At 36.1% G+C, this 25,140-nt stretch overlaps 2 protein-coding genes across 3 annotated transcripts; both read left to right on the top strand.

The window, feature by feature from the left end:
• Positions 1-1,178: 1,178 nt before the first annotated feature.
• LOC104117205 (14-3-3 protein 9-like) lies at positions 1,179-8,247 on the top strand. Its single transcript, XM_009628217.3, has 7 exons — positions 1,179-1,355; positions 3,811-4,117; positions 4,232-4,319; positions 6,522-6,631; positions 6,724-6,872; positions 7,718-7,773; positions 7,894-8,247. Exons 1-7 carry the CDS (start codon positions 1,283-1,285, stop codon positions 7,894-7,896), a joined length of 786 nt encoding a protein of 261 aa, XP_009626512.1. The 5' UTR covers positions 1,179-1,282; the 3' UTR covers positions 7,897-8,247.
• A 1,671-nt stretch (positions 8,248-9,918) lies between these two features.
• Positions 9,919-15,285, top strand: LOC104117204 (uncharacterized). 2 transcript variants are annotated; one of them, XM_009628216.3, is made up of 8 exons: positions 9,919-10,277; positions 11,233-11,345; positions 12,223-12,272; positions 12,558-12,791; positions 12,952-13,104; positions 13,716-13,811; positions 13,902-13,922; positions 14,815-15,285. In XM_009628216.3, the coding sequence occupies exons 1-8, from the start codon at positions 9,934-9,936 to the stop codon at positions 14,980-14,982; spliced, it is 1,179 nt and encodes a 392-aa protein (XP_009626511.1). In that variant the 5' UTR covers positions 9,919-9,933; the 3' UTR covers positions 14,983-15,285. The 2 variants fall into 2 exon arrangements, with proteins under 2 accessions (XP_009626511.1, XP_070038039.1); XM_070181938.1 differs by lacking the exon at positions 13,902-13,922.
• The last annotated feature ends 9,855 nt before the right edge of the window (positions 15,286-25,140 follow it).

Genomic DNA, 25,140 nt, shown 5'->3' with positions numbered 1-25,140 from the left:
AGTTTTTTTAGTCGGTATATATAGATTATACTCTGGTTATACATATATTATATATCACCAATTATTTTTAGCTTAAGCAATTGAGTAGACGGTTATTTAAGTTAATTCTTCTTAAGAGATTTGTTATCCCACACTTATTTCAAACTAAACCTATTAAGAAAACGATTCACGAGCGTTTGTTGGTTTTTGGGCTTGTGAGGGTCCAATTCTAAAGTATAACCCAGCCCAATACTGCTAATATCCTTGGTCCAATTCTAAAGTGTAGGCCACTGGACAATATCAATTAGTATTGAATTTGTTAACTGAAGAAAAACTTGATTTTGGAAAAATATTCAATTAGTTATGAAAACTATGATGTGATCACATCTGGTTAACTCTTCAAGGGGCGTAAGAATGTTGGTCATTTATGTGTAAAGAAGAATTAACCATACCTCTAGTATACTTTTTGCTAGTTATAAGCTTGAACTTATTAAACTTTCTTTAGCTCTATACTCAAATAAAAACGTTATTTTATTTTACACAAACAACGTGTCACATTTCATGACTGAGGAAGCTATCATTATCAAGTCCTACCTACTACTAAAAACTGATAATATTCGATGTGCTGCTCATGGTGCAAAATATTAATGAAATTCTCAAGTCATATTATCTCTTTTCTCAACCCAAGATATTAGCAAAGAGACAAATTTGCTCCTGAATTATGTAAATGATCTAATTGTGCCTTGGTTAGTAGTTAGTGATGGGATTCTCCTTATTCACTTATAGACCACACTTTGAGATTAATGTCTCTAATTAGCATAATATTTCACCATGTGTCCCAATTAAATGTTAATTTAAGATTGAGAAATAAATGACTAATAGATAAAGTTTTCACCTGAACTGTGTACCAAATTTTCGCATTAAACACACTCTGAAAAGATTGAATATACAAAGTGATTTTTATTTGCAAAAGTGTATAACATGAATTTGGTCCACAGTTCAGGTGGTGACTTATGTATTTCGTCTTAAATATTTTTTTTTCTTTCCAAAATTTCATTAAATTTTAAAGGGTGATAGTATGACCTGAAGAAACTTTGTTGGGGTTATCTATCAAAATCGAAGAAGCTCAAGGGGAAGTATTGCAATTATCCATTTGTCTAAGCCCTTTGTTTAACATTTCTACTCACTCTCTCTTCTCTTTTTTAAAAAATCGTCGTAGAGTAAACAAAATCGTCAGAGCCAGAGAACCAAAAAGAAAGGGGAAAGGGTAAAAGGAATCTTCTTTTGCTCACAGAAATCGGACATGGCTTCCTCAAAAGAACGCGAGAACTTCGTCTACATCGCCAAACTCGCCGAGCAAGCTGAACGATACGACGGTTAGGGTTTTGATCTCAATTAATTATTTTTTTCTTTGATTTATATGTTTAATTGGAATGTTTTTTTATCTGATTGCTAAGACAACCTTAAAAATCGAATATCAAACTCCATTTCTTCTATATTTAAACTCTCTCTGTCCCAATTTATGTGATGCTATTCTGTATCTGATTATTCGACAACCTTTAAAATCGAGAATGAAACTTCACTTCTTCAGAATTATATCTTCTGAATTAGTGTTTGTTTTTGCCTAATTATATATTTAATGTTTTTGAGCTTTATATCTGCTTAATTACACTAATTGTGTATCTGGTTTTTCATATAAACTTCAAAATCGGAAATCAAATTTCAGTTCTTCAAAATTCTAAATTTTGGCTGAGCTTATACTATTTGTGATTTTAATTTGTTAATGAATTGTTTTTTCACCTCTGCAGTTTAATTTTAGCAGTATTCGTGTCAATAGTTATTTAAGAAAAGACAATAGTTATTCGTGTCAATAGTTTTGATCTCAATTAATTATTTTTTTCCTTTGATGTATGTTTAATTTTAGACTGATTTTATATCTGATTACTAAGACAACCTTCAAAATCGAATATCAAACTTAATTTCTTCAAAATTTACACTCTCTCCGTCCAATTTATGTGATGTTATTTCCTTCTTTACTTCTAAATTAGTGTTGGTTTTTTTTCTAATTATATATCTCAATTAATGAGTTTGAGCTAATGGCATGGGCCGGAGAGAGAGAGAGAGAGAGAGTGATGAAGGGGGAAGAGGAGCTTGGTAGCAGGAGCTAGCCTTCAAACGCAGGCTGAACTTCACGCCTCTGGACCCGAAACAGATGCGATGCGCTACCCAACGCCTAACCTTGTCCCCCCCTACTACTCTTCTGGTTGTGCCATTACCAATCGCGGGTAACCCCCATAGTAGTCTACTAGTAGAAGACTGAAAGAGGAGAGCCAGTCTTGCACACTAAGTCATGAGTGAACCTAGGCTCTTCAAGACCAGCCTTTCACTTATATCTGTTTAATTACACTAATTGCATATCTGGTTATTCATATAACCTTCAAAATCAGAAATCAAATTTCAGTTCTTCAAAATTCTAAATTTTGGCTGAGCTTATACTATTTGTGATTTTCAATTTGGCGATGAATTGTTTTTTGACCTCTGCAGATTAAACTAGATTATTTTAACAGTATTCGTGTCAATAATTATTTAAGAAAAGACAATACACTACATAGAAAGAAATTTCTAGAGGAAATATTTTGATTGGAAAATTATCCGTTTTTATCTTAGACAAAAAGGAGGTAAAGAGGCATGTTTTAAGAATTTAAAGTTCGTACGATGATAACCAAATACTAAAATTGGTACTACTAATATTGATACAACAACAACAACTATATTTCACCCATAAACAAGTTGGAATTGGCCATATGAATCCTCACTAACCATGTTTCCCATTTAAATTCATCTCAGGCCAACATTTTACAAAATAAAAATAAAAATAAAAAGTACTAGAAGTTTTCTATATTTCCTACTGATGTATTACTGGTTTTTTGTTGTTGTTGTTGCTGCTGCTGCTGCTGCTGCTGCTGCTGCTACTACTACTACTACTACTACTACTGATGTATTACTAATATTGATAATTGAACAAAATGCATTTTTTTCTCACGATTCATCAAATCCAAAAAGCTATAAAAAGATTTCGAATAAAGTCTTTCTTGATTGGATAGAAATGGATAGAAATGGTTTTTTGTTGTTGTTGTTGCTGCTGCTGCTGCTGCTGCTGCTACTACTACTACTACTATTAATAATTAAACAAAATGCATTTTTTTCTCACGATTCATCAAATCCAAAAAGCTATAAAAAGATTTCGAATAAAGTCTTTCTTGATTGGATAGAAATGGATGAAAAAAGTATTTACTCGTCCATTATTGGATCTGAAGTTTTCTATATTTCCTACTGATGTATTACTGGTTTTTTTTTTTGTTGTTGTTGCTGCTGCTACTACTACTACTACTACTACTACTACTGATGTATTACTAATATTAATAATTGAACAAAATGCATTTTTTTTCTCACGATTCATCAAATCCAAAAAGCTATAAAAAGATTTCGAATAAAGTCTTTCTTGATTGGATAGAAATGGATGAAAAAAGTATTTACTCGTCCATTATTGGATCTGAAATTTTGATTCTTCCTAGAACTTTTGCTGCTTTATAATGCATATGAAATAAAACTGTGGATTATACCAAGAGGTTACTTATATTAAATTTGAATAATTCGCGGCGTTGTTTAATTCTGTTTTCCTCCTCCCTTCTTCTCCTCAGCAATTAAAATGGAATTAGGCTTCCTCTTTATTGTTTAGAAAAAAGGGCAGCTGTTGCACTAAGCTCCCGCTATGCGTGTCCTCTTTATTGTTAAATGGTTAGAGTTTTATATCTTTACATCATTCTACAGAGATGGTTGATGCAATGAAAAAGGTTGCAAATATGGATGTTGAATTGACTGTGGAGGAGAGGAATTTGCTTTCTGTTGGATATAAGAATGTTGTTGGTTCGAGGAGAGCATCATGGAGGATCTTATCCTCTATTGAGCAGAAGGAAGAGTCAAGAGGAAACGAGCTGAATGCTAAACGGATCAAGGAGTACCGGCATAAGGTTGAGAAGGAGCTAACTGACATTTGCAGTGATATCATGACTGTTATCGATGAGCATCTAATTCCCTCATGTCCTGCTGGCGAATCATCTGTGTTTTACTACAAAATGTGAGGGCTTTTGCATTAATCAGTTTGGGTGGAAAATATTGTATTTGGTGACATGGGAAGTCCTAAACTTCAGTGTTTGTTCATTTTGATCATTTGATTTATCTTTGCATACAGGAAAGGGGATTATTATCGCTATCTTGCAGAGTTCAAAACTGGTACCGATAAGAAAGAGGTGTCTGATCTTTCATTGAAGGCATATCAGGTAATAATTGCTTGCACTTAGCTTCTCAAATATGTTGGTACATATAAGAAACCTGTGTTCTCCCCTTTTGCTTTTGGCTATTGCTTTTTATGCAAGAACCGATCACATCTCCTGCTTGCTTGTCCATATTGAAAGACTTAAATTCAGGCTTTTGACCTCTAAAGTAGCTTGCTATTTTCTTTAAAACTGCATTTAATGGATCACTCATATATAGAACTGTATCCTCTGATTGGAGATTGAGTTCTTTCATGCAAGAGAGACTGTGGATTCTTTTGAGTGGCAAATTTCACAGATGTCAAATGTTGGAGGGGTGTGTTTGGTAGAAGTACCTTTAGTTGGATTGTACTACACATGATAAATATCCTTTCGTTTGTTCTTCCTGGATGCAATGAGGGTTTAGGAGGATCCTGGATGAGAGGGTTATTTTTAAAAAAATGTTTAAAATCTGTTTTTGGCCATACTGTTATTCAGTGGAATACCTTTCATGTTTACTTGATCTGAACAATGTTTGATGTACTTGTTAGTTTATTTTACTCACTTTTCACTAAAAGCAGATATGTGTAGACGGTTGAGGGGAAAGGAGGTTGTTTTTTGTTTGTTGAATTAAAACTTGATTTGCACACAAAGAGTTTGCTTCAACGAATTTGTTTTATGACATAGATCTAACTATTGTTCTTGAGGTTTAGCTATGGTGAAATCCTTTAGTGATTGGCTGTTTCTTGCTGTGGAATGATAAGTTTTAACTTCGAGTTATTTGGTAATGGTAACAGTGCTAGCTGAGAAGCTAACAGATATACAATCCAATACCATTGATGAGAATCTAGAATGTGACATATTGGTTACAGCCTACAAGTTTGGGCATTAATTTTTGCCACATGAGCGAATGCTCCTTTATATATTCTTGTTTTTTTTGACTTCATGATGCAACACACAGCATAAAAGTGATACCCCCCTTCCTGTTTTGTAATCTTTAATCTCTTTCACGGACCAGTACATTTTGTATCCCATGTTTTGGTACTTGGGTGTTGGAAAGTAAACATACAACAACAACAACATACCCAGTATAATCTAACAAGTGGGGTATGGGGAGGGTAGTGTGTACGCAGACCTTACCCCTACCTGGAGAGGTAGAGAGGCTGTTTCCGATAGACCCTCGGCTCAAGATAAGGTGGAAAGGAAGAAAAGGAAAGAAGAAGAAGAAGGGGGGGGGGGGGGATAATCAGGGAGCAACAATTTCCAGTAAAAGGGAGAAAGAGTAGCATCAAATCGTAACAATCAGGGAGCAATTTTCAAAAACAATGGACGTGGTTGCTAAGTACCAGATATAATAACAAACTAACAGAAAGTGACTGTCAACCAACAACAAGAATATTACTAGTACTACTGGTAAACCTAGGAGAAACTCACAACTACCTGTCAACCCACCACCTTAATCCTAGACCTCCACACCTTCCTATCGCTAGTCATGTCCTCGGTTAGGTGAAGCACCGACATGTCCTGCCTAATCACCTTTTCCCAATACTTCTTTGGCCTATCCCTGCCCTTCCTCAAGCACGCCATGGTCAACCTCTCACACCTCCTGACCGGGGCATCTATGTCTCTCCTTTTCACATGCCCAAACCATCGCAGCCTCGATTCCCGCAATTTGGCTTCCACGGATGCCACTCCCACCTTGTCCCTAATAACTTCATTCCTGATCTTGTCTTTCCTGGTGTGTCAACACATCCATCTCAACATCCTCATTTCAGCTACGCTCGTCTTCTGGACATGGGACTTCTTGACGGGCCAATACTCAGCTCTATACAACATAGTCGGTCTAACCACCACCCTGTAGAATTTGTCCTTAAGTCTAGGTGGCACATTCTTATCGCATAAAACCCTCGAAGCTAGCCTCCATCTCATCCAACCCGCTCCAATGCGGTGGGTAACATCCTCGTCAATCTTCCCGTTGCCTTGAATTATAGACCCAAGATACTTGGAAAGCAAACATCTTTTGCATAAAAATATGATGTCATTGTAGGAGTCTACTTAATGTTGTTATTTCAAGTTTTTAACATTACAAACATGATGCGTAGCCTCTTTTCTCATCCTTTTGTACCTTTTCATCTCTCCATGTTTGATTATAGTTGGTTATGATTACACAGCACGTGAATATATGTTTATCTAGTTCTACTTATTATTCCAACTAAATCTCGTGTGCAGTCAGCTACAACAACTGCTGAGGCTGAATTACCACCTACCCATCCCATTAGGTTGGGTTTGGCTTTGAATTTCTCTGTTTTTTACTATGAGATCCTGAACTCTCCTGAAAGGTCTGTCTTTCGTCTCTCTGAATTATCATTTTCTTGAAGTCTATTCGTAATCTATATGTAATCTCAGCTGATTAATAATCTGTTTTCTCCAGGGCATGCCACCTTGCAAAGCAGGCTTTTGATGAAGCAATATCAGAGTTGGATAGCCTAAATGAAGATTCCTACAAAGATAGCACCTTGATTATGCAGCTTCTGAGGGACAATCTCACCTTGTGGACTTCTGATATTCCAGAGGATTCAGGTATACGTGAAGTCATATTCTCAATTTGCCTTGATGTTTTTGTATAGTCTACAACTTGTGGGTGTGGATTTAGTTGGCTTGTTATGATTGCTAGCACAATGCACTTTTCTCTCTTTTATTTTTAATTTTCTGTTTAAGGCTGAAACTACTTTCATTGGGTTTTGTTTGAACTTTCTGACAGCCCTTTCTGGTATATTTGCCATAGTTGTTGAATATTATGGACAGTAACTTGTCAATCAAAGATATCAGATATCTTCAGGAATGTCAATTCATTTTCAACATGACATTTCAGAACCTTGGAGTGCTGTCGCTTATTTTCGGGGGGAAAAGGAATCCAACCAGTTTAAAAAGTTTGAGGATTTTTTTTGAGGATTTTCTTTTTCATGCTACATCCAATGATTTGTCGGACATAGGATAATCTAGTGGGAAAGGGGATTGTACAAATGTTTCATACTTTTGTTATCGTTTGATTGAGGATGGGATGAGATACTTCTCTTTCTCAAAACAAAAAAAAGAAGAAGTGAGATTGGGATTACTGCAACTAGTAGGTTAAGACTTTCAACGTTCTAGGATTCGCTAATTGTATTCTTTGCAAGGCTTCAGCTTAAATTTCACAGATGTTCCTGCTTGTATTGAGGTGGTGAGTAGTCATCTTTTTGTTTTAACATTCTTCAACCGAAATGACTTTGAAGAGGGATTATAATCACAGCGCAACCGATATTTTGATGCTGATAAGGCCATAACAAATAGGTTCAGTTAGATGAATACAATACCTTTTCTAACATTTAGAGGATATTGACTTTCTATTATTCTTGGTTGTATTTTTTGTTTTCCCTTCTCAACAGAAGATGCCCAAAAGGGAGATGCAGCCACAAGCAAAGCAGGAGGCGAGGGTGCCGAGGTGGGTTTCTTCATACATATTTCTGGTCCTTCATTCAAATAAATATTTATTTTTCACCACTCTTTGAGTAGTTGACTTTCCGACCCATTCCGACCCATTTCTTTTCTTATACTTTTGCAGTGACGGGACAACATATTAGAGCCTACTATGTTATTTAAGGGAGGAGGATGATACACCCAGGGGATGCTGTTCATTAGGATCCTTATAAATACTTATTTTATGGGCGCGTCTTGTTATAGTTTGTTTACATATCAGTTTGAAGTCTTCATGTGGTCAGATTTTGCATCCCAGTGCTATTTCCTCCCCTAATAGTGAGGTGTTCAGTCTTTTAGTTGATTGGTTTTGTCTATAGGTGGTTTTATTTTTCAGATGACTGCCGCAGCCAAATGGAGGATTCAGTGTTTATTTGTCCTCTCAACCTTCATTATCTAAATTCCACCAAAATTTTAATATATATCTTGCCTTTTTAGTTTAGTTGGGGGCATAGGCTATTGACTTCTTCAAATGTCGTAGAATGAAGGTTGCTGGCATTTCTTTCCGTCTCTATCTGCTACTGCGGCAGCTTCTATTCAATTCGTAATCTCTGATCTGAGTGGCAGTTTCTATTCAATTTGACGTCCCTGAACTGAGTGGCGCAAGAGTTACGATGCTCAGTTATACTTGCTTAGGTTGACAGGACATTAGCCAAAATATTTCACGTCAACAAAGTTGGTGAATTGTTGGAGGTTGATTTGGTCATTTGGTGTAAGCTCCTTGCTTGTGTTAAACCACCTGTGGTCCTGTTGGGCTGTTGGTCTCCCTCTCCTGCCTTCATTAACGAAAGGAATAAAGATGGAAGACGAGTTCCAAGTTTTTAAAATGTAAACGAGGACAAGTTGTTTGAGGTACGAATATAACCACGGGAAAGCAGATTCAGCATGTTTTTTCGATCAAGCTCTTTGCTCGTAAATGGGAGTTTTCGCCAACTGGATCAACAGTCGCCTGCGCGATGAAAGCTAGGGAAGCAAATACGATTAGATATCCTAGTTATCTTGGCCGATAACATTTGCCAGAATGAAACGGTTAATTGCTGCGCCTTGATCCATCTTCAGGTGAACAACCTAGTTGAGAAAAACTATCTCGGGCTTTGAATGACATTTTATTCTTAGCCACAACTTATTCGTTGATTCTCACATTTGGACTTTGAGTTAGTTCCAGCATAAAATTTGGTATAACTAATACAACATTTAATTTAGGTATAATACTCAGCATAGTGCATATCCAATGAATCTTTTTACTTGGCCGCATAAGGAAATAAAAAATCCTCATAACTAAGAGGGTGTTTGGCTAAGCTTATAAGCTGGTCAAACTGGCTTATAAGCACCTTTTGACTTATCTACGTGTTTGGTAAACACTCAAAGTGTTTATAAGCCAAGTGCTTATAAGCTAAAATCAGTCATAAGTCATAAGCTGGTCATCTTCAACTTATGACTTTTCAGCTTATAAACACTTTTAGTTTGACCAACACTTTTACTAGCTTATCCTTAATAATATTTTCTAATTCACAAAATACTTTTCCCAAAATAAATTTCTTGACTTTCTCTTCATTCCATATTCGTTATTAATTATTTTCTTTACAAAGAAAAGAATTAGTCATTTTAAAAAAATTCAAGGGTATTTTAGTCATTTTAACAAAAGAATAGCTTATCAACACTTTTTAATCAAACACATCAACTGCTTATTATCAGTTTCAGCACTTCTATTCAAACACGTAAATGCTTATTTTAAAAATCAGTTTCAACACTTCAATTTTTTTTCCAGCATTATAAGTTTATCAGTTATTTACCGTCAGCTAATCCAAACAGGCTCTAATACAACTTTGATATGCAATACAGAACTATGCGTTAGTAATCTAATAATTTCTAAATTGTTTATTTATCCTAATAATATTTACATTGTATTCATTACATATACTAATTCGTGCCGTGTACATGTTTTCACAAAAACAATTTCGGCGAACATTTGGCATTCATGCATCAGACTTTAACAGTTAACAAACCTCAGAAAAGACAGAATACAAATTTATCACTAGAGGAATAGAACGTACACGTGTCCACTTTCCGTTGGTCCAGTAGGATTTCACGATTTTGATACTTTTTCAATTCAAACCACAAAGAAGAAATGGCAATGATTTTCAGTGGGACAAAAATAACAGCCCTCTTTCGCGCTCGCATCAAGATTAACACGCAAATGGCTTTCAGTTTCAAGCTTGACACTGTGAATCCCAATTTCTTCACCCTAACTAACAATCCAATAAGAAGAAGCCGTAATGTTTTGGGGTTTAAATTGTCAGCTTCTTCAAGCAGTAGTGGAAATGCACAAATTTCAGAGGCATTTGAGGAAGGACAACTTGAAAGGCCTCGTTGGACAGGGGAAACCCCACTTTCACGTCTAGTTGGAGCTCTTATTTCCTTCAAACCTCTCTTCTCTATACTCAAACTTGGTGCCAGACAAGTTCTTATCAGGTCCTCCCACTTTTACATTCGCTATTTCTTTTGTTGAATTTTGTGAATATCTTAAAGTTCAACAAGGAACCTTTTTTTTTGGGTTTCCACCCGGTACTCAGTACCCGCATAGGGGTACGAGTAAGTCCGGATTCGCAATGTAAAGTCCTGTATTGGGCGTAAAGTGTTCTAACAAAGGCGACTCCAAACCCAAGGTTCGAATACCTCTAGTTAAGGATGAAGAAGTACTTAACACTCCACCATAAACTTTGTTGGTTAAGAAGAAATTTTTTTATATTTAGAATATACTCTTTGTTTCGTCTTACCTTCTTTCTTGGTTTGTTTTAGAAAAATATCCTTTTTTATATTTTGTTCTGTAACTATTTAACTCCAACGTTACACGTGACATATTTGAGAGCACAAGATTCAAGATTTTGTTTTTGGTACATTAAACATATATTTAGTTAAGGACCACGAGATTTAAAAGTTTTCCTAACTTTGCTTAAATTCCATGTCGAGACACATCAATTGAAACAGGGAAAGTATATTTTAGGATAAATGGTTAAAAATATCCATAGATTACACAAATCATTTCATATTGATCCTTCATAATACCGCAACCCTATCCAGAAATATAACTAAGGGTAATATTAAAACATAATCAAAAGGAGAGAATAATTTGTACTGTTTGGAGCTCCGTTAAAGTCAAGAACAAAGAGACAATTAGCTAATTGCAAGAGTCTGAATAACGTTAAAGTATAGCAAATGATACCATTAGCATATTTCTTAGAGCAGATGGGTAAATTTGGATCTTTTCCTTATATTTTAAGTTTGTAATAAGCTAGCCAACTACGTGTAAATATTTTTTGTTAGTAGGTAGGGACAAACTTGGATCATAGAATTTTACTTGCTCCTCTACTATATTGAAATGTTTAAATTGCCTCAAGTTTGATCTGATTTTGTGGGGTTTGAACAGTACAGCTGAGAAAACTAATATTCCATGGAGGGAGATGACAAAGGAGATACTGGATTCTGATGTTTACAAAGAGTTAGAGAGCATCCAGAATCCTGCCATTGTATATCCTGATTGTGAGTTTCTTATCAAACTTTTTTATATTTTTTCTTTTCTTTTATCCCACCGAATTTAGCCTTAGACTGACTCGGCACGGAGTAACTTGTGGTCTAAAATAAACCATAGATATTTGTGGCAGATTAAAAAGGAAAGTATGACATATAAACCGGGATAGAGGGAGTAATAAAGTTACTTGAATTTAGTTTCAGAGGCTGAAAATACTCAGTTAGCCAGGCTAGTGCTTGTAGTCCTAGTAATGGAGAAGGAAAATAAGCAGAAGTTGATTTTTTGAGTATTTAAGAGATGAAGCTTTTTTGCAGTGTGTAATCTGTTGGAGGTGTTAGAAGAGAATGGGATAAATGCAGATGGGAACCATTTATATTAAAGCAAATTTCCTCTGGTGGACTAACCACTAGCTATTTTAAGGAAGCTAATGTTACAGAGGAGGCATATATCTTAAGTTATGCACTACTTTATCTATTAATGGTGGGAACTTGACTGTAATATGGAGCGATGAGCGCATGACATTCAAAGGTCGAAACAACAACAACAACAACAACAACAACAACATACCTAGTATAATCCCACAAGTGTGGTCTGGGGAGGGTAGTGTGTACGCAAACCTTACTCCTACCTTGTGAATGTAGAGAGGATGTTTCCGATGGACCCTCAGTTCAAGGAAATTCAAAGGTCGAAACCATGAGATATTTTATTAGCTTGAAAAATTATTACACGTGGAGGGGACTTTAGGCCTAACCATTGTTCTTTGTAATGTAATCTCCTCTTACATTATGTGTTTAAGGACTGAAAGACAACTTTTTCTTTTAAATTTTTATTGTACTGAATCACCCTTGCCGAAAACAAACTGGTTGACAAGGTGATTGCTTGTTCCAGATTATCTAAATCCCTTCCACGCGTATGATGAAGGCAACCTCTCCTGGCTGGTAAGAGTTAACATTGATTTCCAACATGTCTTTTGTGCCCCTAAAAGTGGCGCATTGAAAGTTTCAATCTTTTCTTATCAGATTTCTTCAGTTTCGTGCATAATTTCAAGTTATATTATATTTATGTTTGATTTGTACTTCATTGGTTATTTGTGCTTCTGTTGGTTCTTTGGTCTCTGGTGATCAAGTAATCGAGGATATGATATATCCTTTTTGTCATGTGCTTATGATTATTTGGTTATGAAGCTACTTAGAAATTTACATCAACTTAATTAACTACTGTAGGCTGCAGCTGAAGTAGAGGCTGCAACCATGTCGATGGTGAGACGTGCAATACCTAATGCTTCTTCACTTGAAGAAGCAAACCAGATAGTACGCGGAAATTGGCTTGACGCAATCGAAAAACATCATCAACAATATTCAGGAGACTTGTCAATCAGAGACATTCTTGACATTGGATGCTCTGTTGGTGTAAGCACAGGATATCTTGCGGACAGATATCCTTTTGCTAAAGTAACTGTGAGTATGAACGAACATTTATAATTTCATCTGTTTAGGAGAAAAAGAAGGCTAGATAATGCCAAATGCAGTAATAACTTCTGTAACCCAGTGTGGGATTACACTGGGTTTGTTGTTGTTGTCAATCTTAAATATTTCTGATTCTTGATTTCTTGTGCAGGGTCTGGATCTTTCACCTTATTTTCTTGCTGTTGCTCAGTATAAAGAAAAGAAAAGAAGCGAGAGAAAGAATCCTATCAGCTGGATACATGCAAACGGCGAAAACACTGGCTTGCCTTCCAAATCATTTGACCTTGTTTCAATTGCTTATGTGGTATGTTGTCTAGCACACTACAAAGATAAATCACATTCTTTACAGGATCGAATTAGCTTTGCATCCTTCCCTGCACTTAGTATCCGATTAGTAGCAAATTCTATAACATACTTTTTTTCCCAGCATTATGGTATTTGTGACTGTTCAAAGCAACATTAGTTGTTCGATAAGTGATCACAATTGGTCAAATAAAAAGAAAGGATGCAGCCCCTGTACTATCCAAAATCGAGCAACCCCTGTACTATCCAAAATCGAGCAACTTTGCCTTTCGTTGAATTTTTGGTCTAATATTACCCATGCCGTTAGGAAAAGTCTCATTTTTGCCATTGACCATAACCGAGTTGCAATCTGAGATATTTTTAAGCCATAGTAAAAAATTAAGGGGTAAATATGGACATTTTTTCTCGGAGAATTTGGACAAGTGGAGCCCGCTCATTTCATGCTGGAGCTCTGTTAATGGTAAGGGCAAAATATGAGAAAATTTGCTAACGGCAAGGGTATGAACAGAAAAAAAGTTTAACGGAAAGCAAAATTGAGCAATTTGAACTGTTCCCAATTTTATTGAAGTGGATATTCACTTAACTGTCTTTGATTTTGTACTGTTTTTGCAGTTTCATGAATGTCCTGAAAGAGCAATAAGAAATTTAGTGAAGGAGTCATTTCGGATACTTCGACCTGGAGGAACTGTTGCTATAACTGATAACTCGGTAATTAACCAGATTGCTTTAATTAACTGATAACTATTGCTATTACCATTTTACATCAGTCTTATTAGATATTCTTGCTCTCTTCTGCAGCCAAAGTCGAAGATTCTTCAGGTATGTCCATTCTTTCACTTACACATTTCAAACACAAACTATTCAAGATAAAGTTTCAAATTGGCTGGTCTGCTTTACTCAAAAAATTCGAGAAAATGACAAAATGATCTCTTATATTTGGGGTTAGATTAAAATAGTCCTTTAAATATACTCTTAAGCAGTTTTGATCCTTTTAGTTTGCCTAAAGTAAGCATATTTTGTCTCCCTTCTATTATTTAACAAACTTTGATGGTTAGATTTAGCGAGAACTGTGAAAGAAAAGATTTAACCAGAAACACCAGGAGAGTACCGTCAAATCCTAGAATCTGCATTACCAAAAATCACACCAAACACCAGAAATACAAGGGCGGATCTACAGTATCGGGTATGGGTTCCCGGGAACCCAGTAACTTTTACCCGAACTTTGTATTTGTATTGAGAAATCTATTAAACGTATAATTATTTTTAGTTTGGAACCCATGAGCAAACTCAGATGTTGGTCGCGGGGGTTCAAATCCCATTGTACACTTCTTAACATTACTTTTGTTTTTTTCACCAAACAGCACCCATAGGCACGCTTTTTATTTTTTATTTTTAAAACTGACCAGCCAACAGTAAAAAATTTTCTTCCTTGCTGAAACTAGGTCCAAAAAATAACAGAAATTACACATCCAAATGTGAGTTCTCGTTAAATTTAACTACTAGAGTTTCTTAAATATATGACGAAGACCAAAAGTGCTCAACTTTGGTAAACTTAAAGGACCAAAACTGCTCAGGGTATATTCAAGGGGCTATCTTAGACCTACCCCCAAAATTAGGGACCATTTTTATCATTTTCTCCAAAAATTTCAAACATAGAGTATGAACAAAGTATTTATGAGTCCAACTTACTGTTCGGATTTACAATGTACAGGAATTACCACCAGTGCTGTTTACATTGATGAAGAGCACAGAACCTTTTCTGGATGAGTATTACTTGACTGATCTTGAAAGAGTGATGAGGGAAACTGGTTTTGCCAATGTACAAACTGTTCTCACTGATCCTAGACACAGAACTGTTACCGCTACCGTTCCTTACTAATTTTCCCCCCATACTTACTGAAGCATGTTTTGTTAGCAATCTGCTCAGGAAATTGGAAGAGAAAAAAAACATATAATCTGTTAAGTTTGGAACAGATTTTTTATCCATCATTTAGAAAAGAAAAAATGCAGCAGCTTTTGTAAACATGAAATTACATGTTTTTTTTTTTCTTGTAGTAATTATTTAATTTTCTTTTTTGGAAGAATTGTAATTTTATCTCCTCGGCTTAGCTACTGCATTAATTATTTCCATGAATTTGTTCGATAATCCTGGATAATGGTAAAATTGTCTTTGTGTGATAAATATGTCACGATTTCGAACAGTGGAAGCAACCACTAATATTTGTATGATGGTAGATTGTCTGTATCACACAATTAGGGGTGTGACCTGTCCTCGAACCCTACGTGAATGCGGGATGCTTTGTGCCTAATTGTCCCACCGTCCCATTGTAAATGATGACCCTCTTTCTCTTATAAAATGAAATAGAAGACAACTAATCAGTTCACGAGAGCATTAACCAGCTTTATATTTTATTCTATATACACCAAAAATTGCTTGTATTAGTTCATTTTAAAAATACAGTTCAAATAAATGATAACCAACTTATATACTAAGAGAACTTGAACGTGTATGAATATTAGAGGTGAGGAATAGATAGTAAGCGGGTCATGTGCAAGGTGCAAGACTTTTCTCATCCAAATAAATTAACATTATTGATATGAGGTCACATATTTGCACGTTATTTTAAAGTTATGGTATATATTCTGTGTATGATTCAAAAAGTAAGACAAAAAATACACAACCCTATAAACTAGCACTTTTAGTAATTTTTTTATAAGAAACTGAAACTTTAGGTGAAGCCTCAAATTGCAAATGAAAGTGCATATTTCCCGATACAATTACCAAAGATTATGATGAAACTAATAGGATCCTTACCGTTAAACAAATGGAAAAGATTTCGGTAGTTAATGGGTGTTTTTCCTTTAATGGAGCTTATACAGCGCGAACCCGAATTAGTCGGACTCAATACGCATATTGAATAGCAATACTCGGATAGGAGCTAATAGGGCTGTCCATGATTTGGTTCGGCCAGTTATTTTATAAAATATGTACCATACCAATTTTTCGGTTATTCCATTATGTATAACCAAAATTAGACTTTTTAAAACTGTCCCAACCATGTCGGTTTCTCTTCGGTATTGGTACGGTTAATTTTCGGCATTTTTTTAAAATGTCATGTAAAAGTCACTAGTAGAAGTAGAATGCAATAACATGCGTACTTTTATAGGACTTAGCAAAACTCTCTAGACATTTTTACGGTTTAAAAGGTGATGAATTAAAAAAAAATATGAAAGATGACTAGAGTATAGATCCATCAACTATTCTATAACAACGTAAAAGAAACTAAGCAAATACAAAAATATAAATCACACGAGTGAAAAGATACTAACCAAGTTGGGATTCAAGAATAAAGTTTAGAAATTAAACATTCAAAAAGATAATCTAAATCATATGAAAGGAAACATATTCAATACATTGTAGTTTGCTACACATAATTGAAACAATACCTTGTGTCTTACTAGTGAATATGCTGAAAATAATTTAGTTCAATAGAAGTAACATAATAGGTTTGAGAATTAAGATTTTGAGTTTAATTACTTGTTGGCATGTAACTGTTTCATAATTCCAAAGCCCAAGAACAAATTTAATGCTATATTATTTTTAAACTTAACATATCAATATATTTTTCACGTTGTAAATTTATTCGGTACGGTTCAGTATTATTTTGATTTATTTTTATAAAATAAAAAACATACCATAATTATCGATTTGGTTTTAGATTTATATAAAAACCTACGATTTTATTAAAAGAAACCTAAAAATTAGTTCGGTACGGTACGGTTCGGTCGATTTAGTCGATTTTTAAATATCCATTGATACCCCTAGTAACTAATATGCGGTTATAGTATTGTAATCTGTTATCAAAAGGGGTATAACCTAGCTCAAGTTTATGATTATATTATCTCAAAAAAAAAAAGAAAAAAAAGAAAGAGATGTGTCCAATCACAAAAATCTGATATTTAGATCCTTTGCGTGAACTTATAAGGATTGCACCTAATAATCCATTATGAATTTTGGCAGCTAATAATTAGTACACTTGAATGTTGACGCTTATGAAAAGAGTTAGGTAAATACAGCCAATTCAAACCAAACTTTAGCTTCGTTTCTACGTCTACCATTCCGGCCGTTGAAAGACTGAGCTAGAACGATATGCTTATTCTGTCTCAATTTATATAGTACACTTTTTTTTTTTATAATTAAAAAAATGATATTTTTTAATATTTAAAATTTAAAATAATTTAACTTTAAACTTTTTATTTTATCTGTAGTGATATGATTTATGGTCAAACATATATCTATAACTAAATTTATACCATAAATTTCAAATTCTTTTTTTTTCTTTCTTAAAATACATGTCTAGTCGAAATACATCGTATAAAATGAGATGAAGGAAGGGTGGCTGGTTTCACTATCTTTTAAAATTGTGATTTTCCATGAACGTACAAACGCTTCATTCCAAAAGTTGTCGCAAGACACTACAACATTATGCATATATAGCTACGAAGTATATCGTAGCTAAATACAAAAACTTCCGTAGCAAAACACTTTAGCTACAATATTTTTTCTCGTAGCATGCATAAAATGTAGCGTAACTAAAAGTTAGCTACAAATTTTAACGTTTTATGGCTAAAAATTAATACATATTGCTACAAGAAAATTTGTGATGTGGCTATATTGATAAAACTATTGCCACGGAAAATTTATGTTTGTAGCTAATGAGTTTATTCTTTTTCTACAAAAAAAATAACTTTGTAGCTATCTTTTATACTAACCACAAAGGGATATATTGTGGCAAAAGATGTAATGCGTTTTGCCACAAAAAGATTAATATGTAGTTGTGCTCACATATTAGCCACAGAGTGTAGTATTTATGTTTGGCTACGAATTCAAAATGTTGTAGCTATAAATCATCACCAATATCCATGATTAATTTTTTATATATATTTTATTCGGACTAGATTTTCTATTATATTTTAATTAGTGATGAAAAATTAATTTATTAGTGACAATAAATGTTTTCATCGCAAATGCGTTGCTATTTTTTTACCTCACTAAATATTTTTAATTTTTTAAAATATTCCATATCCATGCATAGTTTGTTTTATTAAAACTAGAAACATAATAAGCTCTACAATTATATATCTAAAGTTGATGCATCCTAAATATACAACTATTCTGCAAGAGACATAATAAAATCTGTAGAATAAAAACTAGCTAATGGGAGGGCTAGACGACAATAAGATGAACTCAAATTTAATTTTTTATCAAACTAAAATAATACAAACTATGTACATTGGGTTAGATATTTTATCTTTAATCTTTAAATTCTAGGAAGTTCCACATCAAAAAAGAAAAACTTCTAAGTAATTGATCATGTGATTGAAAATGTCGGCACCCGATCTTTGATCTTCTTGCATTCAAGAATTAAATGCACCCTGTAAATTCAAAAGAAACAACAAGTAGCACAAAAATGATGAGAAAACCAAATATGTATAAGAAAATTACCTACGCAAATTTGTTTTATAGAATTTACATTAAGCAAGATAGAAAAAAACAACTATTTGCATAAAAAAAATATTCTTTGCAATTTTTTCTGTCCTATGTGATTATTTTTAGATTTGTTATATCATCATATTTCAATTATATTAGCTTCTTGATTTTTAGTTTTTTTTTAAAAAATTATACAACAACAACAACTACAACAATAACAACGACCTAGTAAAATCTCACAAAGTGGGGTCTGAGAAGGGTAATGTATACGCAGACCTTACCCCTACCCCGATGGGGGCAAAGAGGCTGTTTTCGATAGACCCCCGGCTTAGGAAGACGGGAATAAAACAAGAAGAGACAATTCATCAGTAACGTCAGCAGAAACCGTAGAAATAGTAACAGAAGCATAAAAATCAAAAAATAGATGACATGTAATAACAATAACCAGTAATTAAGGCCATGAGCTAAGAAAAACAGAAAGGATAGTGTGGACTCAATATTAACCACAAGCCGTCTAAGATTAATCATATCCTACCCCGCCTCACCCCCGGTTGAAGTAGGAAAAGCTCGACTACCCCTAACCTACAACCCTAATGCTTGACCTCCAGACCTTCCTATCAAAGGCCATGTCCTCAAAAATCCGCAGTCATGCCATGTCCTGCCTGATCACCTCTTCCCAATACTTCTTAGGCCACCATCTACCTCTTATCGTACCCACCATAGCTAACCGCTCACACCTCCTCATCGGAGCATCAAGGCTTCCCGCATCTTGTCATCCACAAGGGCCACGCCCACCTTCTCCCGAATAACTTCATTCCTAATCTTATCCATCCTAGTGTGACCGCACATCCACCTCAACATCCTCATCTCTGCGACCTTCGTCTTCTGGATATGAGAGTTCATAACCGGCCAACACTCTGCCCCACACAACATGGCCGGTCTAACCACAACTCTATAAAATTTGCCTTTGAGTATCAATGGCACTTTCTTGTCACACAAGACTCCAGATGCTAGTCTCCATTTCATCCAGCCCTCCCTATACGGTTAGTGACGTCCTCGTCGATCTCTTCGTCCCCCTGAATAACCGACCCAAGGTACTTGAAACTACCTCTCTTGGGGATGACCTGTGATCCAAGCCTAATGTCCTTGCCTACTACCCTCGACTCAGCACTGAACTTGCACTCCAGGCACTCTGTCTTAGACCTGCTCAACTTAAAACCCTTAGACTCGAGGGTCTACCTCCAAACCTTCAACCACTCGTTAACGCCGTCCCGCGTCTCATCAATTAGAACGATGTCATCAGCAAATAACAAAAACCATGGCACATCCCCTTGAATATGGTGTGTCAGTGCATCCATCGCCAAGGCAAATAAGAATGGGCTAAGTGCAGAGCCTTGATGTAACCCCATAACAGCCGGGAAATGCTCTGAGTCACCTCCTACAGTCCTAACCTTAGTCTTAGCTCCAACATACATGTCCTTGATCGCTCTGATGTAAGCTACCAGCACACCCTTTGCCTTAAAACATCTCCAGAGCACCTTCATAGGGACCTTGTTATACGCTTTCTCCAAATCAATAAATACCATGTACAGATCCTTCTTCTTATCCCTGTAATGTTCCACCAACCTCCAAATAAGGTGGATAGCTTCCGTAGTTGAGTGACCCGGCATGAACCCAAACTGGTTGTCGTATATAGACACCGTTTTCCACACCCTCACCTCCACCACCCTTTCCCAAACTTTCATGGTGTGGCTTAGTAACTTGATACACCTATAATTATTACAACACTGTGTATCATCTTTATTCTTGTACAATGGTACCATTGTACTCCACCTCCACTCATACGACATCTTCTTCGTCCTAAAAATTACATTGAACAACCCAATGAGCCACTCCAAGCCTACTCTACCCACACACTTCCAAAACTCAACTGGGATTTCGTCTGGCCCGGGCAATCTACCCCTACTCATCTTACGCCCCACGACCTCCTCCGCCATAATGCGCCTGCAATACCTAAAGTCTCGGAGACTCTCCGAATGCCCCAAATCCCCTAGCACTATATCCCGGTCCCCCTCCTCATTCAGAAGACCATGAAGGTACGTCTGCCATCTCTGCTTAATCTGGGACTCCCCCATTAATACTCTACCATCCTCGTCTTTGAAGCACTTTACTTGGTCCAGATCCCGAGCCTTCCTCTCCCTCACCTTAGCCAGCCGAAACAACTTCCTATCCCCGCCTTTACCCCTCGATTCCTCATACATATGACCAAACGTTGCATTCTTTGCATCTGTGACCGCCAGCTTTGCCTCCTTCCTCGCTACTTTGTACCTCTCTCTATTCACTCTCCTCTCCTCCTCGCTTGTGCTCCCTGATCTTGTCACGCCCCAAACCTGAAGGGACGTAGCTGGCACCCGGAACCATACTCGGTCCGAGCGTACCACTCTGTAACTGTGAACTCTAGAGGAATATTCCTCAACCTAGGCCAATGAGGCCATATTCTGAATCATCTGAAAATATCATCTGTCTCATCTAAGGGGTAAACATACCCAAAAACTCATATATATATATATATAAATGTACAGACTGACGAGGCCGCCGTGAACATCTACTGTTATACAAACTATACACGACTTGTCTACAAGCCTCTAGAGATAGTTGAATTGTATCATGGTCGGGACAGAGCCTCGACCTACCCATCAAACCTGTATATATAAAACGGACTCCAAGGTCTAGACCTGGTAACTCCGGGAAAGTGGAGCTTACCAACCAAGCTAATATTTGGCTCTGTCTACTGGGAAGGTTTATCCAGCTGTCTATCAGGACCTGCAGGCATGAAATGCAGCGTCCCCAGCAAAGGGACGTCAGTACAAATAATGTACCGAGTATGTAAGGCAAAAAAATAACTGAAAGTTGAAACTGAATTGATGATATAATAACGGAATGTAACTGGGCGTCAAAAATAATCTAAAGATATGCTTACCTGCTGATACTTACTCAACTCTCTCCATATATTATGTAAAATAGTTATCCGGCCCTATAAGGCTCGGTATGTGTAACTGCCCTGCCATAGTAGGCTCGCTCATAGGAGCTCGGCCATACTAGGCTCTGTATCTCGGCCATTCTGGGCTCGCTCATAGGCGCTCGGCCACAGTAGGCTCGGTATATAACTTACCATCTGATCAGAGGTTGCCCAATAGGGGCCTGCCCACCGATTATAGCTCGATGGTGGTAAAAAATACTGTAACACGGTATATATATATACTCTCTGCTCTCTTAGCTGAAATAAGACAATACTAAACTGAATATGAAGTCCCGATAAGGGAGAATACTGTAACTTCTGAGACTAGGATAATGTGAATAAATTCAGGAATACGAACTTCTCTTTATGCCTTGTTATCAAACTCATGTAGTTACGGGATCATGCCAAAATGAAGAAAGGTTTAGCCTTAACATACCTTATCACAATATTTCCAATTACCAACTTGAACTCGCCTCTTCTCACCTTAATCTACAACAACGATAATAATACTATCATTAAGTTACGAAAGGTACAACTAATGCACAACGAACGACAAGCTTATTTTGTATTAAAACGGACATCATCTCCCCTATAATCCTTACTTCCTCCAAATTCAAGATAACACCACAACACCAAAAACAACAATAACAACATATGTACATTAGTTTCCAACCTTATGCATACCACACAATACTACAAAACAGCCCAACACACCCCAATCTCTTCATACACAAAACGACCACCATAGTAGTGTCAACAACCCGAAATTGTTATGATGAACGACCAGCCCAATATCCTGCATTTATGTGGTGTTTCTCCAACCATTCCTCCTCCAAAACTCTCACAAAACAGTAGTAAAACACGCTGCCCAACAGCACCACAAAACAGTCCACAAAACAGTCCGCTACAAGTGAATAACTCAAACTCACCATTTCCGATCACCGTCCCGTGAGTTCTTACAAATATAGAACGACTTACTATGCATATACAGCAGAAAAAAGTGGATGAAAGAGAGCAGTAAAATTACCTTATTTGTTGGATAACTCGGCTCCTATCTTGGTTCTTCAAACTCTAGGCTTTACCTCCAATTAGAACTTGAAAGGGAGAGAAAATCAATTGGGGTTTGGGGGAAATATTTGGGAGTAGTTTTGCAGAGATTAAGTCTGGTTATTTTTTCCTATTATCAACCTAATATATTAAGGGGATAAGCCTTTAAAAAGTCCTCTTTGAATGACCCGAACTTGCCCATTTTTGGACGACCCGAAGAGGCCCATTTTTGGATTTTCGTTTAAGCAAGTAGGTGACAGTCTGCGCAGTCTCAGAAAAACTCCCATATCTCTCTACTCCGATGTCGTATTGACAAACGGTTTAATGCGTTGGAAAATAGACTCATATATCTTTAATGTGATGGGTGGAACGCCCTATAACTCTATGTATATTGGGAGAAAATGTCAGTTACATTGGACCCAAAGTTTCAGTAAACTTATGAACGTAACTTGTGATGACTTTCATCGACTTTTATTCCACCACTCGCTTGACTTCAAAATATAACACACGAATATCATACGACTAAAATAACTCATAACATAACCTCCTTATCATGTTAAACACCCTGGTCTCACTCCAAAAGTACATGCTATAACATTCCCAATTTTTCAATTTTCGACAAAACATTATGTTTTTCAATTCCTTTAGCTTTTGAATCTTCCAACCATCTTTGTACTTGTTGTTCATGATCTTCAATATTTATAACCTCCGAGGTAATATGATTAACTTACTTTGTAAACTTTTCAAATATGATTTTATTTCTGAGCTTACATCAATTGACTTACGACGACTCGTACGTACGAAAACATGGGTTGTAATATCATTTTCCCCTTTGGAACATTCGTCCTCGAATGTTGACTGGTCCACTTATACACCTCATAACCTATAGCTCTCATAAATACTTTATTGCTGGCCTTTCCATCTAGGCAACTGTTCTATGAATAAATCTATAGGCCCGGGCATTCCCCCCTTTAGGCCTCTTTCTGACACCACGACTTATGGTCTGAATCCTTCCAACCTCGTAATTATTGTGACCTTCTGTCATGCATCCTGTACGACTTTGTCCTTGTATGTGTGCCTATGCGACTCTTCTATTCCTTTTCCTCCAGCTTTTAGCCAATCTCTAGGCCTCACTTTGGGAACATATATAGAACTATGACAAGTTGTTCCTCCCGGTGTATATAGGTGTAGTAAAGTTCTTCGCTCGGTAATTTGTCAAACTTACGACTGTTGTGATATCTTGTTTCGTAGCCTTGTAAATATATCCTTATGGCTTTACTACATCTAGGTAGGTCATACTACACTATCACATTTGCTTCAGTTTATTATTGCCGAGGTTTGCTACCCAACTCCATGTTACCTCTCGCTTCTTATCCTATATGTATAAATCTAAGTCCTTTAGTTCTTCCTCATTACTGTTCATCTTAAAAATGAAGGCCTGATATTATCTCATACTTTGGAACTTTTATCTGCCTATTGTTGATTCACCTTAATGTGGATCTATAATCTACCATTGATAACTTGAAACCTCTTACGTAATACATTGTCCTTAGGGATCACGTCTCATCAGGAAACATCTGAAGTTATTTTCTTGATCCATCTAGGGACAATACTATACTTCAATAACTGTATTTCATCATATCCCAACGTGATTCATCTTATGAGGGGTATTCTAATCTCATGCAATTCATGAGATCCCTTCTCTTTGAATCATTAACCAATCAATGGCCTTAACGTTATTATCTTATATATCACAATTACACCATTATTATACTACCAGGGCAACATTTTATCTCTTCAAATTGCTCATAGTCTTAGACTCCTCTCAGTTCATTCAGGCTATACTGAGTTTTCTTTTTATAACTTATGGAAACCATCAGCTCTCTTGTTTTGATGGGCTTAATTTTGAGGCCTTACCTATTCTCGTCACCTTCTCAATAATCTTTTTGCTCTATTATACTTTAGCTTGCGACCTACATATATCTATTTATAGTACTCATAACCTTCCTTTAACTTTCTAGCACCATACATTTCCTTATGTTATTCAGGAACTTCAAGAGGGACATCAAATTGTCTCTAACTCTTCTTTACTCTCTTAACTAGACCTCTCGGTACTTGGAAACTATAGGCTAGAAGATATGTCCCTGGCAACACCACTATCATTTGTGGGTACTGAATCATGGCGCTTCTAGCCCACTATCTGATGTATGGACTATTCACAACCTTCTACATTTGAGCATTTCGTACCTTCTTAACCTTTACCTTACTTAGCTTTTAATCTCGCATTGTATCTTCTGTCTCTTTCATAACCTCCCTTCCACATAGGTAGAATTCACTTCCACTTCTTGAAGCTCTACTATAAACTTTCACCTCTAGTGCGTACATAATCTAGTGGGAGCTTCATACTTACTCCTTATGAGACTAGTAATTTTTTTTCTAGCTTTATTGTAGAGCTGTTATAGAATATGGCTGTTGTACTA

This window comes from Nicotiana tomentosiformis, chromosome 8 (assembly GCF_000390325.3).
Source record: "Nicotiana tomentosiformis chromosome 8, ASM39032v3, whole genome shotgun sequence".
In the NCBI taxonomy this organism is placed as follows: Eukaryota; Viridiplantae; Streptophyta; class Magnoliopsida; order Solanales; family Solanaceae; genus Nicotiana; species Nicotiana tomentosiformis.
This window is presented reverse-complemented; position numbering and strand designations above follow the sequence as displayed.

What these genes read in the sequence shown, in the direction of transcription:
- LOC104117205 (XM_009628217.3), top strand. Translation starts at nt 1,283, where the DNA reads ATGGCTTCCTCAAAAGAACGCGAGAACTTCGTCTACATCGCCAAACTC. An exon ending in GCAAGCTGAACGATACGACG is followed by an intron (nt 1,356 to 3,810) that starts GTTAGGGTTTTG and finishes ATCATTCTACAG; the next exon opens with AGATGGTTGATGCAATGAAA. An exon ending in TTTCATTGAAGGCATATCAG is followed by an intron (nt 4,320 to 6,521) that starts GTAATAATTGCT and finishes TCTCGTGTGCAG; the next exon opens with TCAGCTACAACAACTGCTGA.
- LOC104117204 (XM_009628216.3), top strand. Translation starts at nt 9,934, where the DNA reads ATGGCAATGATTTTCAGTGGGACAAAAATAACAGCCCTCTTTCGCGCT. An exon ending in GCCAGACAAGTTCTTATCAG is followed by an intron (nt 10,278 to 11,232) that starts GTCCTCCCACTT and finishes GGGTTTGAACAG; the next exon opens with TACAGCTGAGAAAACTAATA. An exon ending in TTGTTTCAATTGCTTATGTG is followed by an intron (nt 13,105 to 13,715) that starts GTATGTTGTCTA and finishes CTGTTTTTGCAG; the next exon opens with TTTCATGAATGTCCTGAAAG.